At 44.7% G+C, this 19,262-nt stretch overlaps 1 protein-coding gene across 2 annotated transcripts in view; it reads right to left on the reverse strand.

The window, feature by feature from the left end:
- Positions 1-13,345: 13,345 nt before the first annotated feature.
- LOC8052985 (receptor-type tyrosine-protein phosphatase mu) overlaps positions 13,346-19,262 on the reverse strand; it is a 77,364-nt gene continuing 71,447 nt past the window's right edge. For both annotated transcript variants that reach the window (XM_042289389.1, XM_042289388.1), the window contains exons 16-18: positions 18,536-18,690; positions 17,366-17,501; positions 13,346-14,049 (exon numbers count right to left, since the gene is read on the reverse strand). In XM_042289389.1, coding sequence (XP_042145323.1) covers positions 13,981-14,049; positions 17,366-17,501; positions 18,536-18,690 — 360 coding nt within the window. In that variant the 3' untranslated portion in view covers positions 13,346-13,980. The remainder of the gene's footprint in view (positions 14,050-17,365; positions 17,502-18,535; positions 18,691-19,262) is intronic.

A 19,262-nucleotide genomic window follows, 5' to 3' on the forward strand; every position in this document is an offset into this window, starting at 1 on the left:
AATGCAACGCCCGCACCAAGGTGTGACGTCACGTGTGACACGAGTGGCTGCGCGCGGTGCATTATGGACTTTTTTGTTCCCGCTGACGCCTTTGCCGGATTTTCTGTGACACGAGGTCCGAAACGCTATCGCGTTAAAATATCGGTGTTTATCGGTGTTTTTCATTGAAGAAAAATAGGAGACGGTCCTGGAATTTCCCAAACTCCAGGAGATTTGTGTGTAACTCGGGTACGTAATACAAAAATACAAAAAAGAGGTGGAGACCATGGGTATGGCTCCCCAAGGGAGAGACAGATTTCTTGGGGATACCTTGAAGCTTGTGTGTTTTGTTTTGTTTGCTTTGTGTTTTTTTTTTATTTTGATAAAACTAGCTGACTCGAAGAGTTCCTTTTTTTCGATTTTATCCAGTCTTGTACACTTTATTGGAGAAAAAGAATTAATTGATTACGATTGCAATTACCCTTGTTTCAAAAGAATTCAATTGGAGTGTTCGATTACTCGAGACAAAAAGTAACTTGCCGTTATTTGAAAAAAACAAAAAAACAAAACGTCGCAGGGTTACTTTTCGATAACTTTATATTTTAAAAAATGTCAGCGTCTTCTGCCGATTTTGGTCTTTTGTACTGTCCATTATTGAATTAAAATCACAGAATTATGAACTACTTTTCTTTTTAATCCACTGATTTCGGTAAACAGTCCTCCTGTCAGAGATTTCGTTCAAAAATTTTTTGGTGGGAAACAAAAACAAAAAAAAAAACTTGTGGTTTCAAGTAATTCTCAATTTCCAAGAGTTTATCAAAATATTCTTGGGATTACTTTCTAATGAATGTAATAAAATATTACAAGATTACTCCAAAAAGTAATCTATTACTTGTAGTGAGCTCCGTGAGAGTCTGGTTTTATCGCGTTGTACACCGAGAGTGATGCCAAACCCAAGCTTTAGGGAAGGATATCAGGTAATATATTAGGCTTAAAAAACAAAAAGTACTTACCGGTTACTAGGAGCACGGCGGTGACCATCCAGGGGAGTTTTAGCTTCACTTTTCGCATCTCGTTGTTTGATTGACCCCGGTCCGTCGAGGCTTCGAAGCGTCTTGCCGATGTGGACGCATGAACGAAGCCGTGTGACGCCAAGTCTAACAAATATTGAGGACACCACTCCAGCCCAAATCACGGGCGTGAATATTCTAACTTCCAATAACGCTATAAAAAAAACTCTTTGATTTCTTTTGGTTTCTGAGCAACAAAAAAAAAAAAAATTGTTTGAGGAAAGCAGGCGACCGCTGGTTGTTCTTTTTTTTCCCGTCGTCTGCTTAAATGTGACCGCGCGAGCAGACGACTTCCGAGCGCGTATGTTTCGAAGGCGCATTGACAAACGCCGCTCGGGCCGACGGTTGCTATGACGACGAGTGTTGGAACGTCCTGATTGGCTGGTGTCCGAATGACAGGGGTGGAGCCAGAAGTCTTTCATCTGGAGTAGATAAAAAGAGAACGCACTGCTTGCATGCTCTCCCCCCCCCCCCCTCTTTTTTTTTTTTCAACGGTAAATAACGGAGTGAATAGAGTAGTGTTTGCCCTTATTTTGAATAGCGCGAACGCACTGTATGTGCCCTATCGTAGGCTGCTAACGCACTTCCGAATGTAGTTTTTTCTTGCCGTGATATATATTTTTTGTTGAGTGGAAGCGAAGTATTTATTATACCTGTATTTATTATACCTCTATTTATTATAGTTGGCTTTTTTTTTCGTTTTACGCACTGGCAAAAAATTGCGTAAGCGTATTGAATCATAGATTAAATTGAGTCATAATTCGGAGCGGTTTTTATCTGGTTTGGCTGAGGTAACCCGCTTGTCGGAAAGGCCTGTTCCTCGGGGCATGTTGTTTGTGGTTTGTCTGACCGGAACATGCGATTAAAATTCTGCCTGCGCTTTACTAATCGTTGTAATCGATCGTTGAAAAATCAATCTTATGGGATTCTACGTTCAGCTGACGTATTCTTCGTGTGTTGCTTTAAAAAAAGTTATTTATATGGATTTAAACACTGAGATGTAACTTTGTAACGGACCGTGGCACTTCGCTTTGCACCTGTCATTCAACATAAATCCTCTAGTGTTTAAAGAACTCGGTTAGCGTTTGTATTGTGACTAGTGTGTGTAGGAATCTGTTTAATTTTGTGCCGTTGGCTTTTATAGTGATTTTACGTCATTTCGTAAACTTGTTTAACCTTCATCGTGTATTTCCTTTTGCCGATGACCTCCCCTCGTGTAGTGCGTCAAAAATATGCCTTTGAGGTAAATAAATGAAATGAAGTGAAACTTCAACAGCTCAGTGTATATGAATACAAGCAATGAATAAAATAGACAGGTTTAAATGTACTTTTTGGGTGTTAATGGTCGTAGCTCAGTTTATACCTGTACTACCACCACGTTAAGGGTAGCCCACAGATTTTACTTTGAGCGTAGTCGAGAGCTCTGTAACCGTTAACGACTGCTTACGACGAGATTTCCTGCTGGCGCCATCTTTTTGGCAGCCTCGCGGCGCTACCGATCTGCGAATGCTTCATAATTTTGAGGCATCATTTTCTCGCCATGAGTTTTTTTTTTTTTTCAATAATATTCTGAGCAATTATATTTCATGAATAGAGCCTATATTCTATCTCGACATTACTGCAAAAACATTACAGTCTGGTTATGCGGAGTTCCAGCGCTTCTTGACAGATGGCGCCACTCGGTCACGCTCCATTGCAGATTCGTGAAGCGACCTCTATACAGATTTGATTAAAAAAGCTGACCAAAACGCTTTTAACAACCGAAACACGCCACGGAATTCCCGATATATTGAACGAATGCATTAACCACCTCGACCAAAGGTTTTTTTGTTTTTTTTATCACACATATACGTTTTTGTATTCCTTTTTTTTTTTTTTTTTGAGGGGGGGGGGGGGGGGGACGTTCGAGCAAAGTACAAGGCCATAAAGTCGTGTTATAACTTTTTCCCCTGAACGTAGATAGCGTTCATTAGTGGTGTCACACGATAAGAGTTCAGATTACGTTCAGCAAGATTAGCGATATACATACTCTTACGTGGTCACTGGGAGTTTCAGAAACGCAGTGCGCGGCTTGTCATGATCCTGCTTCTTATCATTCTTATCGGCAAACGCCCCAATCTTATTGGCTGTAATAATCATAAGTTGATAATAAGATGCTCGGAGTTCGTCACACCCGAAGTTCTTCCGTCGAAGAAAAAAAAAAAATAGGATGCAGGCATTTCGCATTTACAGCTCTACCAAACACGTCCCGAAATGTGAACCTTTATCGACCGAAATGGCAAGAGTGCAAACAAGGTGACGTTAAAATAACACGCATAAAAGTTTATAAAAAAATACACTCGTGTGCAGAATGCAATAAACAACGTGCATTATATTTAGTGCTTTTTTTTCTTTTGCCCTGCATTTGGCTTAAAGTTAAACGTTTACGGATGTAAGATGTGTGACCCTTTTTCAAAGACTCTCTTTCGTGATATCATTGCAGTGTTGATTGATGACTAAAACCAAGGCTACCATGACTATGCAGCCTTCTAGAAGGTTTTTAGTCCGTGGAGATAAACTTCGATGAGAAAAAGAGAGTAAGAGAAAGAGAAAACAATTATTGAGCGGTCCTGCGCTAATCCACGGTGCAGTCAGTGTGATAACAGCGACACGTCACGGCCTGGGTGTCGCGTTCATGCATCGTGGGGTGCGGGAACAACAGCCTTCGGAGCAAAATAGAAGTCAGATCATTTTGTCCCCAACGCTTTTGTTTCTTTTTCTTTTTTCCTGAGCGGGAGCAAACGCTTTTCCGGGCACCCGCTCTTGGAATTGACAGTGATTCGCGGCGACATTTTCTGACCGGTTCTTTCTTTGTAATTTTTTCAAGGTCATTTGCGTGCGTTTTCGCGCAATCGAAACCATAGATGAAGCCACGCGCACGCTCGCGCCAGTAGCTTTGACAGCGTTGTACACTAAGTAGGAAACAGAGTATAGGGAGCATTCACTGGCGGCCATAGCTGTGTGCGCGAATGCTGAGCGCGTGCTGGTGGCGAGCTCCCACAGTTCTTTTGCAACGTGCATTCCGCACCATCAAGAGTGCCGGTCTTAGCAACCTATTGATGTGAGCTCGTTCTGAGACTGCGCTCTAAACAGCACCCACAAATATGGCGTCCAGTGGATACTCCCTATGAGCAAAGCGCACACGAAGGCACCCTATTCCAGTGGTGGGAGGAGTCCGTAACATTCGTATCTATAAACATTTGTATACTCAAAACAACCCTGTCCGGCACACATAATTTGGAAATAAAAAGGAACAGTTTATTTTCACCTTCCAACAGGATAAGTTTGAATGGAACGCAAGTAAAGTACAAGTTGGAAAACAAGTACTATTAAGAGCAACAAGGCGGTAAGTTGGGCGAGTTGGTTGAACATCTTCGAACGTAAAAACAGCGCAAAAATTTGACAAGGAACGAGTGAAAGAACTGCACCGACAAAGCGCTGACTATCAACTAAAGTTTAATTTTGAAGCGAATCAGAAATAAACACAGGGAGCATAGGAGCAATCAAGAAACAAAAATACAACCCAACCGACAAGATTTCTACCTTCACACGTACTATTAAGAAGCTTCGTTTTTACTGACGAGAACGTGCACAATCACTGCGCATTTTCAGCTGTGATTTTCTTTAAATCATAGAATCAATAGGGCCAATATAAACCAGCTAAAACATTTTTCACCTAGTAAAAAAAAAATCTAGAAAGAGGCAGAGAAGGTAGATCAGGGTAACCGCAGGACATGTTGATTGGTCTGCTTCGTACTCGTTTTTATCGCGTATTACGTTAAAGATGAACCACAACTAGATAGGGTGACCTCCCACCCAGCGACTCACGGGACTGTCCTGCATTCGGGGCTCGTGTCCCGCGTCCCGCGAGAAATTCCCGAGTCTTCAAAGTGTTCCGCATTCCACACTGTCGTAAAGTTCACTCTGCAACTCATGGTGCTGCCGAACAGCGGGGCATGGGAAAGCGTGGAGGTTGCTGGTAATCGAGTGAATCGCAATGGCACGCCATTTTATATGAAAAAATTGCGGGAAGTGACCGTCGTTCTTGCAGGAGAACCGACGCGCATGCGCCGTTGTGCCTCTCCCCTTGGTGGCAAACTATTGTAAGAAAAACTTGTTTGTCAAAAGTTTAGACATAAATTGTGGCAATTATTTTGAAATTGCTGTGTAAATCCGGATCGGTTGTTGTGGAATGTTTTTTTTTTTTTTGTGAAGACAGCCACACAAGGCAGAAAGCCTGCAACTCACAAAATTCGAAAATGACATAATGTTAAAAATTTGTGTATGAGCATATTTACACAAGTAAGCGTTAACAGCAAATAATATCCCGAAAAAGATTTACTGTTTCTTATTTCCTATTGGTGCATTGAGTTCTGCTGCAGTCGATTTTTATGTTTTCAACTTCGACACATTTAATAGCATATCTATCATTAAATTATATAACACTGGGAGTGAAAATTATTTGAATCTAATAGGTGCTATACAATTGCAGGTGTATATACATATAAATAGCACAGGATAATAAATGTGTTAACAAAACCTCCCAACTTTTTTTTTCTTTTTTTGCCCGCGGATTTATTATGGTGTCGGAAGACTACCCAATTAATATTTTGTAACAGAGTCACCTATATATTTCATAAAGCCAAACAACGCAGCTGCTCAAAACCAAAACCGAAACCAGCGCACGGAGATCGCAGAAGTGGAGAGAAAAGAGTGAGTGGTGGAAGTCACGTGGCCACACCCGGCCGTGCGATTTTTTTGTTTTGTTTTGTTTTTGTTTTTCTGCGCGCAGCATATGTAGCGGGAACCGCTTGCCGTGCGAATATTTTGCAGTTACGTTTGTTCCGCTCGCTGTTCTGCAGATCAGGATGAGACGTTTTGTACATTGAAGAGATTGAGATGAGTAGTGATTGCCCATCGTGAATTTCCGTAATCGGCTCCGAAAAGAACAGCCCCAAGATGTTGCGTGAAGAGCTGGCTCACACGTCCTGCATCCGAAAAAAGTGTCATTCTGTGGCAGAGTCTGCACAAGTTTCCGAAAGATCAACGGGTCAGGATCAATGGCTGGCTGCAATTCCTGTAGAACAGTTACGCCAAGCTCGGAAAGCGGACGAAACCCGATTTACATGCTCCTAACACCAAAATGGTGACGCCCCCAAAAATATCGGGGAACAAAACGCCTATACTTTAAGCGTAGCTCAGTCAGTGGCTCTAGCCACAACCTATTAGCCCATTTACCAATTTTAATTAAAATATATCTGTTTATTGTCCAGAGGTATTTCCATTCAATCGCGTAACACGACGCATCCAACTCCGAACTTCTTTGTTCAGTAATCATTTCTATGCGGCAATTTTCTTTTCTAAATTATTTTCCACTTCGCGTTTTTTAAAAGCCTTCTTTCATAAATCGAAGTCCGAGCTGGCATTTGTCCACGCGTCGTCGCGCAGTGCTCACGCCGAGTATTGAACTCGAAATTGACTGGGTTTGTCGTCATTAGAGACCTAAATGACAAGTCCGGATGTGTACCTTTCCTTCCTCTCTCCCTCACTCTCTCTCTCTCTGGACGGCCGACTTCGATCTCTTGACGCGTTCGGTATAGATTTGCCGCACTAGCGTTTCGTAAGATTTGGCGACATGAGCGATGGTGTTCTCTTTTCCCATTCATCATGCGAGTTTACATGACAAATAAATCATTAACCGGGGATTTCCTTTTTTTTTTTTTTTTTTTTGCCTGCTCGTCGATTTTATGGGGCGATCAAAAGTCTTGGCTAGCCTGATATTGAATGCACCCTGCGAGGCTGGCACGTGTTCAAGGGGTTCTTTAATTGCCCGATGAGGTCGGTCGGATCAAAGGGCGAAGCTGAAGAAAAAAAGAAAAAAGTGTAACGCAAAGTTTTAGTTTTATGGCGCGAGCACAGATGGCGCCACTTTACCAGGTCGGAGTTAGAGAGCCTAGATTTAAGAGAGGGGGTAACTTACTGCTAGATTGGCCGCAAGTGCGCATGCGTTGCGTTGTTTTGTGACGAGGAGAAAAGCTGGCGGAGACGCTGGCAGGCGAGCTATTAGTATAATAATCGAGAAGCGGCCCGCAGGCAACCGGTTTCAAGTCCCGGTTTCCATATCTCGAGCGCTGGAAATGACAAGTCTCATAGTGATCTCATCTCGTCGATTCATTTTCTCTCGAAAAGTAGCTCTGTTCTTTTAATCTATGCACATATTTTATAATTCTCTGTGTTCATATCCCATTTGTTTCGCTTTGATTCTTGCTTCCCAGCTTTTTGTAGTGTATACAAATTCCGCTGCTAGTCTGCAACCTCGAGCTATTCGTTGAAGAATGCATGTCGGGCAAACTCTCGCTTAGCAGGGGCAAGTGCCAAAGATAAAGCTTGGGATTCTCACCTTCAAAAAAATATCGCAATTAAAAGTATTTGTTCAGAGCGTTATAATAAAAATTGTGAGGAATTCAAAAACTTTCAAATTAAATAATTTTTTTTTTTAGACATGTTGGCGGGGCAGTGTTATTTTAATTTCTGTTATCACATCAGGTCAGGGCCCAAAGAAGTCATATAAAAAATCAAATTTAAATATGTGAATGGCAAAACCGTGAGTTTACGAAAAGCATAGGGGCACGAGGTCTTTTCTCATTAAAATCTTCGAACATCCCCCCCCCCCCCCCTCATTTCACGTTGGCCCCCGGTCTTTCAGGTGTGGGCTACCTGGCCCCCACACTCAAATGAGTTTGAGACCACTGATCTAGAACGAAAGGACGCGGATATCAGTGGCATCCGTGGGTGGTCCCGATGGCGTTCATTTTGCTGGTGACGCTTTAATATTGCCGCGTACGAATTGCTGAGTCAGCAGCGTGCTCGACTCCCACGCCGCTGGCTCGGGTTCGATCCCAGAAAGCGCTTGTCCTTTTTATTTTTGTTATACTTGGTTTGAATGTTCCAAATGACTCGAGAATCTTGTTGTTTGTTTGAGATCGGAAGCTTCTATATAGATACCCACGCGCTTACAAAAGTAGCTTCGCATGGCTGCTTGATTCAGTCGTCCTTCCGTCGCCGTCAAACTATGTGTTACTTTATTTCTCTCGGAACACGTTCGCCGCATTAAGCGTTCCTTTTAAGTTGTATTAATCAAGTTTATGTTTTTTTTTATTCGTGACAATATTCATAAAGAAGAAACAAAAAATGACCTGTAAAGTTTGTATCTACGTCTTTTTTTTAACTTACCTTGCAGTGAAACGCCGGCATCGCGAATTATATAAAAATACAGAAAGTCGACAAGTACTCGAACAACTTCAGCTTGTTGCGGCGAAACGAACACGCCTAACATTTCGTCTGCATCTTTTCTACGTTTTCTTTATATTTTTTATTTGGAATTGCCGATGTCTGCGTTCGTAATTTACTGCGTTCTGCTTTCGTATTTACCCCTACCAATCAGACAGCACCAGAAACTCACACTCATTGTATTCGCGATATTTCTGTACGTGTTCCATTATCGCTGAATCAATCGTAAGCAGAAAATATTTAGTGACTTGCGTTTTTGACGCTGCTTGATTGGTCCCATTACCTTGTAGCGTCGTCTGCGTCTTGACGTATGCTGGAACGAAGTATACGGCGAGAAAGTTGTCTGCATCTTGGGCAGGAGTCAACCTCTCTAGATTACCTCAGTTGTGGAACTCCCGCGGAAGGGGGCACCCCCCTTACTCACTTCAGTCCGCCTCCCGTCGTTCGAAGCGCCATCTATATTTTCGTTTACGAACTGTGTGTTTCATAGAGTAGCAAAAGAGCGCCATCTAGACGCTGCGCTTCGAAACATACGCGTCCCATAGAATGCACTGCAGTTACCAAAACATCCGTCCGGCGCGTCAAACGGCGGGAGGCAAGTCGTGGTGAGTGAGAAGGGGAACTGCTTGTGCATGCAGCGTCTATGAGCAGGTTCGTAACTGAGCTAATCTAATAACATTAGCCGGGGTTTGCGGTGACATCACAACAATGCTGAGTTCTGATTGGCTTTGATTGGAAGGATAGTGGGTAGACCCCAATGCTATAGATGCCTCGGGGTGCACCCACTATTTTTTCAATCAGGCAAGAAGAGCACGGCATTCTGACATTATTGCAACACCCTTCGACTTGCTCTCTGCATTGCGTCTCAGCAGTGCAAGCTCCGACTCATCAACGCGAGACGGCAATTAATGATTTTAAATAGCAGCCTAAGCTACGCTGAAGAGTCACTGTCTGACCAAGCGGTTCAATTATTAAAAAAATAAGAACTGACATTTTATTCTTAAAATTTATCGCGTACACGGTCTTGATTCTGATAGTGTGAGCTCAAATTCTCAGCAAAATCATTTTTTGTTTTGTTTTGTTCAGTGGTCAAACTGGTTGAGACGGAAACTGATGGCGTATTCGTCGAGTGAAGAGAATACAAAACAATAACCACAATACAAAAACGCACCAACAAAAAGGGCTCTTTTCGATAGAGTGCATTGCTTGCTTTTAGATTGTTGTCGAATTTCCCGAATTTCAAGCAGTACACCTCCAGCCACCGGCTCGTCCCCATGTTCATTTTTGGCCTGTTATTCCACTGTTATATGTTTGTATATCATCCTGTGACATGTAATGTCAGCCCAAATAAATGTGCAAAATATTAAAATATAAATAAGTAAAAAAGCAGTTTTTGACACTGAAAGGGCGCTTCTCCGTCGTAACAGGATATATGAGGCAGAGTATCCTTTTCAGGGGCAGAAAACCGAAGTCCCACTTTCCAAACAAATGCGCATCCTTGCTCGCCTACATAAAACCAGGCAGTTTTGGGGGGCGTCTCAAGCACTCTTCCCAAGCACTGGTGTTCTATCATGACCATTTCATCGCCATGACAGTTCAGTTTTATTTTGGCCACAATCGAAGCGGTGCTCTTTCACAAACGGGTTCTTTTATGACCAGATGCGGGACGTCCGATCTTTAGATATATATAAATGTCGCTTGCGGGGAGCATTTCACACGTGGACGAGAAGTATGTGTTGGACCATAGTCACACAGAGGGTCAGAACGACAGGGACGAGTTGCAGTTGTCCGGCCTGTCGCGCGAGCTTCGGATCTTCTACTACATTTTGATGTCTCGGGGACCTCGAGTCAAACCACGGTGGATGGCAACAACGAGCCCATGCTGGAAGCCCTGCCGAATCCGAAAGAGGCGCCCTGCCCTTCTAGCTCTGTCGGTGACTACGGAAGAGCAAAGTTTTTGAGTTAAACAGAATGGACGAATAAAGACAAAAACACACACACACACAAGTTCCGTGCCCAGTTGGACGTGTTTTTTTTTTTTTTTTTTTTATTGGACGGAAATATATTTTGTAGAACGGGGAAGTCTTTATTTATGTACAGCCACGATATATCGATTCTCTTTTCTTCTTCTACAAGTCTCGTTCGGATTGTCCGAGTCAGCGCTCGATGAAAATCTATGCATTCGGGCCTGCGCTGCTTCTTCGCTTGCGTCTCGCTGTCTGCGACAGCTTAAACGTATGTCGAATAGAACGAAGTTCCTTCTTATTTTCAATCAGCACATCCACCAAACGGCACAACAAGCGCGTATTTTCCTTACAGCAATTCGCAATATATTTGTTTCTCTTAAAAAAAAAATCGTTTTTGTAACTAATAAAAATACATAGCTACTGTGGAATATCACACAAACAGCTTCTCATAGCTATTCTCGCAGGCGTCAAAAACTGCGTGATAGCCGTTTCAGCACCAAGTACTGCACGTTCATTTTTTCGTGAAAATACCACATCATCGCTTTGTTTTCTAATTGTATCACAAAATAAACCACAAATGCAAAAACAAAATCTATAAGCAGCAGGAAGTTAACGATCGCTTGCAGTGAAAAAAAAAATGGCCGGCGCGACGAAATGTCACGTGACTGCAGCAGCTGCATACACTGAAAGTCACTTTCCAAGTGACCCACCGTCGAGACGACGGGCGTTTCTTTGAAATTCTATACAGGCTCCAGTTTCGTTAGTCTGGCCACAATGTGCACAATAAGGACACCCGATAGACGATTGTCAGTAGACGCGAATAAACTATTGCTGCGGAAGGAGTTTCACTCGACCAGGGTGTAAGATAGACAGGTGGGGAAACGGCCCATAGAAGCCTACCGCAGCGCCGTGACCGGATTGTGTACTCGTCTGCTTGCGGGTACCCCCGATTTGCGACAGATGGCGCTGCGGCGAGAGGAAAAAAAATCGGAATCGGATTTGCATGGAACTCTATGGGAGAGTGCGGAAAATAAACCGAGAGCACGGCAGTCCTTCGTTGAAAATCAGCGAGAAACCATCTCCGTCAGTTTAGCCGGTCGCCACCGGTCGCCCACCCGGAGTGAGAGTTCGCGGTGCTCCACAAAGATGGCGCCACAGACAAAGAGAAAACCGAGAGGGACACAATCCGGTCGCTCATTTGGCTCTCGTTTCCCCACCTGTCTATCTTACACCCTGCTTTCGACTGAGCCGTGTTTTTTTCCGTCACGTGGGCTCTTCAAAGTACTCAAATACTGCGCACACACGCACGGATCATTCCCAAATGGCGTCAGGTTCGATCAGTTTCACCGGAACATTGACTGTTTCGGACGTTATACGCAGAGGCTAAACGAATCGACTCCGCGTATCGGCACGAAGTGGAGCGAGCGCTTCGTAAGTGTGCATAACATTGAAGGTCGTGTCGCCCGAAAGTCAGTGCATACACGTCGTCGTTGCGTGGGTTGGGAGATATCTGAAACGTAACCGTATGCCTACCTACTGGGGATAGTGTAATCGGAATAGCAGGATACGGCGTCGCCATCAACGCGCTTCTTGTTCCGTCGGATAATTACATTGTTTAATAATGTGGACGTTGCACCGTTCTTTCCTACGAGAAATTGGCGTACCGAGGACAGATGCACTCGGCGATACCGATAACCAACGATGAAATGACGCAATTGCAGCATAAGCGGCGTGTCCCCAATGTTGTTCAACGTCTGTTTTGCTTCTGTACGTCGAAAAACTGGGGCAGACGAGGACACGTCAGAACGTCGAGCTCCGATTGGTCAGATTAGGGGGTACGCCTGAAGCTATAGCTGCCTTTGCCTCCACCGCACCTGCCGAACGCGGTCGAATACGGAAGCGAAATGCCAGACGCCGACCGTTTTGCTCTCGTCTTCTCTCATCTCTCAGTTCCTCGGCGCATTATATCTGTAAGTCGCAATCCTAGCGCCTCGAACAACGCGCATTTACATGTTCGGCGACACGTTATGAGCCTCGGCACATAAAGATCTCTTATTAAGCCAAAAGACAAACAGGAGCACGGTGGGGTTCCGAAAGTTTGCCTGCACAATGTCTAGGGTGTAGATTACTAGGATAAAGTATTCACGCACGTGCAGCTAACAGGGCTACTCCCTACACTAACGGAGCATGCACCTTCAACGGATTGTGTCAAACTGTGCAGGCTCATGCGGTGATATCCGGTGTACTATCTTCTAAAACTTTCTGGCTATCGAGTTGTACTAGAGAAAACTAGTCGTACAGCTGTGGACAATACAGGCGCGAACGCGTGGAGCGTTCGCGCCCGTATACGCTGGCGTTCAAGGGCTGTAGGCAAATGCGGCGAAGAAGAAATAAAATGGCGCCAGAGTTCTGAAGAACGGTTATTTGCGATGACTCTATCTGAGGGGGAAAAAATGAGCAACACGTTCGCTATCAGATATTGGAGGGACGACCGCCATCTCTGCGCGAATTTCGTTGTGAGATTGTACGCGCGGGGATATCGAAGCAAAATGGGTCCGACACATTTTGCGGAGAGGTTCGAGGGAATGTTTTCGCACGGTGGACGCACACTTTCTCGCAGAAACAAAACTGCAAGAAATATTAGTGCAAGTGGAGAGGTGACTCAATCTCATATCGGTGTTGCCGCCAGCCATAATTAGTGCGGACAAAGATACTTCGACAGCTGCGTTGCATAGGGGGTATCGAAGGTTTTTTTTTTTTTTTTTCTTTTTTTAAATAAAGGCATTTTGATGGTCTTTGCTTCGTATTTGCGAATGATGAATTCGCTCCCACAAAAAAAAAACAAAAAACATCTAATCAAAAATTCCGGTAGAAGTGACAGTGACGAAATCGCTGACACATAAGTAAGGCCAGCCGAATAATAAAAAATATAAACATCTTTCTTGAGCAGTCATCAGGGATTGAGTTAGTGCTTTCTTTTTGTAAACGTTGCTGCCTAGGAAAAAAAAAAAAGAAAAACTCCGAGATTTGGCGCGCCGTGGGTGCCCTTTCACTTTCTGGACGGTACCTGTGGTCAGTGACAGCATGAGAACGGCAGAGCGTGCCTCTGGAACGCCCGGCTTCCCGCACATGCTCCGTACCTTCCGTCGTGCTTCGGTTGTGCACGTGTGCGAGTTGCCAAAACGTTGTTCAAGTGAAGGATGCCCGCGTTGAAGGCGGAACAACCGAAACTTCTCCACACCGTCCTCAGCCTATCAATGACCACATCGACGTTATTGAGTGTAAATGCGGACTAAAACATTTTCGGAGAATGGCCAGTTGGACCAATGAGAGGTAAAAGTGCACGGGGTTTCGAACTGTCGATGTACGTGCGTCAAGGATGTTCTTTCTGGACTTCTGTGGGGTGCTTGCAGCGGTGCACCATGATTTTCACTCATGGCACAACTGGCCTGTCTGCGCATCGTTTTTTTTTTTTTTTTTTTTGTTTTTTTTAGGTGACTTATTGTTTCATCGCGGGGTTCTTGTACGGAAACACCCGATGCAGGGCCCGAGACGCGGATGTTAGCAGGTTCTTCCTTGTGGCCCATGAAGAGGCAAGACACGGTGGATGATTCGTTTTTGAGGTGGGACGTTTCTCAGCGGGACTTGGACTGCTTGGAGCTGGCGAGGGCGACGGCGACTTCGTAGAGCCACCGGTACTGAGTCTGTGAGTGGAAAAGGGGAAAAAAAGAAGCTTACATCCTCTTACGCTATCGACCAACACGCGGTTCGTAATTTGTAAACAAGCCCCTGTTTATAACCCTTCTGCGCGTGCGCAAAAACCAGATTCCAGTGAGGCGAAGCGTCTACGCATGCGCTGTATTGACCGCAGCACATCTCATTACCGCTCCACAACCAATCAGATTGCAGCATTGACCGACGAGAACGCCGAAGAACTTATCAGAAAGCAAGGAGAGTTAATTAACATAATGAGCCACCCCCCGTGTTTCTTAGGCTGTCAGTGACTACAGACGTTTTAAAGTACGGCATCTTTGAGCCGCCATCTTGCTGGTGGTGTGTGTGTAGATCGTTTGATAGTCAAGCATTGGCTGGGGCGTGCCCACCGTTTCCAGACTCGCGCCAAAACAAAAGCGTTTTCCATCCACGGTGGCCAGACTAGATCTCGCAGCGCAGCTGCGTGCCAGCCAAAAATTTCAGGATAACTCCTAACGCAGCCAACGCTACGAGACAAATAAGACATCGTCAAAAATGCACCACCATGATGTTCGTCGTGTTTCTGTAACTATTTTACTTTGTCGAACCAATCATAAACCGAACAGGCCCAGTCGCTTGCGCTTTTGTGGCTGCTTGATTGGTCTTAGCGGGTAAAGTGTCGGTTGCACCTGCACTTAGCCTGAAATCAAGTCTATACTTCATTAAAGCCTAGGTCTGGTAAGCTTTGTGAACCCAAGGTCTGAAATGGTCATTGAAACTGAAAGATTTGTACGGCGCCACGCTGCTCTTTGTACCCACGAATGCCACCAACATGCATAGTTAAAAATTGGGATTGTAGACATAATTAATGTCAAATCGTATAACGAGCTGGTTAAGTACAGATTGTAAAACTTTAGAGCGTGAACAGGACCAACACAAACACGGGGCTCCAGGGTTACAATGTGTTTGTAGATTTGTTTTTCATACTGAGGTTTTACTATGAAAAAAAAGACAAAAAGTGAGAGGGAACACAAGACAAGGCGTTTGGCATAAATTCTCAGTATAAGTCAGAACCAACTAGGCCAGATCGCATTCCTAATTCAAGTTATTTATTTTACAACGGGCACCTTTTTTTAACGTTTTGTTTTTTGTTGCCTCTCACTTTTGTCTCTGCTTTTTTTTTATATACGTAAATCTCAGTCTGTGTCAGAATCAACTAGCCGAACTTCCAGTCTTAGGGCCGGTTGCACCAACGCTGCTTAGCACAAAGCGGAGCTTAGCGGGGAACCTAAGCTAAGTTTCGGTTTCGTTCGGTTGCACCAAAATCGCTTATCGCTAAACCTGGCGCTAAACTACGCTTAACTTAAGCGCTCAACATTGGGCTGATTGGGCGCTTTGCTTTTGGTTCTTTCTTAATCCTGGATTTAAAACATGGCCGCTGGTTTTTCGCGGTCGACGCGGTAAACGAAATTGGTTGTGTAAAGTGTTTTAGGCTACATCAGCGTGAAAGTTTCGACAGAATCACCTTCGATTGTGACAAGGATGCAAAATATTGTCGCGTGAAGTGTTTATCGACCCCCGTTTTCAAATCGGCTCTCCACTCTCAGGGCGTGTTAGCCCTAACCGAGATACGTACGGAGCTGTGGGTCTGTGGGGCTCACGGGGCTCACGCCTGTCTTCCCGTTGGTTCTTGTGTCAACGAACTTATTCGTATGTACTTACTAATTTTCGCATAACCGTAACGTATTGTTATTTACCACCTTGTTTATTTACACTTGCAGCGCGTATCCTTCAATTCGATCAGCGCGTTGAATAGTGGCTGTACATGATCTCGGCGATCAGCTGATTGTCGACACCTCTGCCGTTCGCATTAGACTGCGGCGCTTTTAAGCAATAAAACAACGAAAATTCAATTTCTTTCGTTTTCTAAGTTTTGAGACAATCATCAGTGAATTTTCCGAGTAGAATCTTGGCTTCAGAAAACTGCATCGTTCCATAACCGTAACGTCTTTGATGATCGCGATTTTTTAGGAATATTTTGCTTTATATCTTTCATTCGTTTTCTGTGAACGAGATAGTGTTGTTTCCCAGTTATGCTCTGTGATCGTGTTTTTCCTTTAATTTTGTTGTTTGTTGTCATTGTGACGATGGCTGAGACTATATACCGGACCACGTTTTCAATAAAATTCAGTTGAAAGTTGTGCCTTGTTGTGTCTTCTCTGCTTTTGTCCTCGTCTTTGTTGCGCACAAGATTGTATAAGCTTTCATTCGTGCCGACGACAAATCGTAACGACTACTATGTTAGATTCGTTCATTGCTGTATCGGGGCAGGCTGGGGCAGGTGATGCGAAGAGACGACCGTTCTTATCGGCGCGATGTGATGTACTAGTGGGAGTTTTTCTTTTCCTGAACCCGACAGGGTGTGAAACTGAAGTCTGTTTGAGGCTGCAGCGGATGTTCAACGACGGTACAATGCAGTTCTGTCACCTTGCTGATAGCAACGAGTACCGTCGATGCAAGGTCTCGTGACCTGACCTCTCGACGACTTCGACGATTTCCGGGCATTTTCGCAGCTGCCGTGGCGAGTTTGTCACTGTTTTGAACTTCATCGGTCTCAGGCATGACTTGATTTTAGTAGTCATCTTACCTGCCTACTTAGTCTTCAGCGATGTAGCGAGTAGAGTGTCCTCGCGTTCGGTGAGATTTGGGGCCCCCGATGGCTCCTTCACCTCAAAATGTGAGCACGAAAACTACTGCCACTGTCAAGATATCCTGTTATCAACCGATATTAAACACACAATCACAAATGTAAAGAGCATTCGTGTTTATTTAAAGCTTTGACTTCTGTTATTGAAAGTTAAGCGAAAAAATGATTGAATTTGGAGACCTTTAATTTGTTACTCACCGAAGAAATACAGCGAAAAGCAGACGCCAACAACGACTACTACGGCAGTTTTTTTTTTTTTGTTTTGTTTACATCACGTGATTCCTCTCCACCAATCGTATTCGTGCCTCTGAGCGTTCCCTAGTTCGCTCTGTTTGTCCCTAGATTCCCTACGCAAATCCAGCGTTTAGCTAGGGGCACGTCTGTAAAGCCGGCTTAACGTTGGTGCAACCGGAATTGAAACCCGTGCTTACCTGAGCTCGGTTTAGGGCGCTAAGCCGGCTTAGGAAAGTGCCGCTTTGGGTTAAGGTAAGCGGCGTTGGTGCAACCGGCCCTTAATGTGGTTTTTGTAGTTGTACTGTCCCTTCTTAACGTTCCGGGGTTCTTGGCTCATTACCCGCATAAAACTCAAAAATTGGGAAAACACGACATGTTTGACGTACTGCATTGGGAATGAAGGTGGGTCTGTGCTGGCGGACAGTTCTGGCCGCCATGAGCACATCCGCCTGTCGCTCTGTCTTCAGTTGATCGGACAAGAAGGAGGCAGCGCAGAATAGGCCGCTGGCGGTGGCTCCGTTGCTGCAATAAGATCGCTCATTTCACTAATTCCATTCGGTGGAAAAATATATATATACAAAACTATGAATTTTTTTTTTTCAACGGGGTGGGTTCAGAACTCCGGGAAGAAGAGATTTTTCGTAGGAAAAAGTTAAAGGGTCGATGCTTTCATTCGTGCGCCATGCTACGGGTTAGCGATTATCTTTCTTAATGTAAAAGTCTGATGTAAAATAAAATATTTCTGCTCTGATTAGAATGTTAACATTGAATATGTAGAAAACTGTAATGAAAATAAAGAGTGCTTCACCTGGACGTGTGTTTCTTTTATTAGGCTTCGCGTCTTAGCCGATCGGAGGGATGTTATTCTATTGTAGCTGCACTTTTGTAGCTAATCCTATAGGGGGAAAGATCGCCTGGTAGAGAGTCAGAAGAGCATAGATGACCGCGCTTACTCCAGTAAGATTCTGTTTCGACTCAATCTTAAAACCGGTACAAACTATCAAGACTCGGCCCACAAAGAAATGAGGTAGTTCCCAATTATCTTTTGATCCAGGTAACGTCGCCTTCTCAAACTTTCGCGTAATATCCCAGCCACTGACGTCACGTTCTCACGGAATTTGAGATTTCTGCGACGCACATTTTATTTAATCGGGCCGAAAAACGCTTTCCTCCTTTCTTTGGATGAAAAGAAACAGACGTCCAAGTGAAGCAGACTTTCTTTTCCTCACAGTATACTACGTATCACACGTTAACATTCTAATCAACGTAGAAACATTTACTGTTAGCTCCGAATTTTACCTGGAGAGAGAAAAGGTGAAAACTTGTAGGAAAGCGACACGAACAGACGACATCGTCCCTTCAACCTTTCCCTACAAACAATCTTTTCTTTCTGCTTGGGGTTCCGAATTCATAGTTTCAAATGTGGTCTGCATTCACGAACAGGTTACCATTGTACCCGGAAGCAAGACGGTGGTGCGATCTACTCTCGAACAAGATGGTTTGCATTCCCGAGCAGGATACATTGGACCGCGTAAGCAAAGATGGTGCACACTCACAAGCACGAGACGATGGTGGGGTTTCCGGGGCACTTCCTCTGCCAGCGTTCCACCTTGGCCAAGAGCCGGAGGAGAAGGTCGACGGACGGGGGCGCCACATCGCCCTTGTGCCAACCTTGCAGGTGGAACTGCTTCACGATGCGGGACTTGGGAGACTGTGAGCGACGGAGAACATCAAGCCTGAGCAACACCACCTAGACAGAGGGCCTCCGCATGGTTTCCTCTTCTTCTATGAAACGTCATCACAGTCGGATCGCGCTCGGTCGGCTATTGGACCCGAGCCCGACCTTCGACGCGCTGATTGGCCACGAGCCGCAGCCGAACACTGACGCAGCACTCGTGCCCAATCTCTCGCCTCGATCGATCTGACTATGATGACGCATGTGGAGGCCTTCTGTCTAGGTGGTGTTGGCCTGAGTCGGTGTGTACAGGTATGTGTACACTGATGCCCGTGTCCCACTAGAGCGACAGACACAAACAAAAGACAGCGACAAGCCTCAAACCCTTGAAGCATGCTCGCGATGGTACATTTGGCAGGCGTTTAGTCGTTCGGTGTTCGTGAAGCAAGCCCAAGCAATTGCAAACCTGCTAAAGATACCCTCGCGTGCATGATGCTCGTGTTTGAGCATAGCTTCCTTTATTTTACAAAGCCTCTAAACCGCGAAAGACTTTGGTTTGAGGCTTCTCGCTGTCGTTTGTTTCTGTCTGTTGCTCCAGTGGGACACGG

Source organism: Ixodes scapularis, unplaced genomic scaffold (assembly GCF_016920785.2).
Source record: "Ixodes scapularis isolate PalLabHiFi unplaced genomic scaffold, ASM1692078v2 PGA_scaffold12__126_contigs__length_90152505, whole genome shotgun sequence".
Classification (NCBI taxonomy): Eukaryota; Metazoa; Arthropoda; class Arachnida; order Ixodida; family Ixodidae; genus Ixodes; species Ixodes scapularis.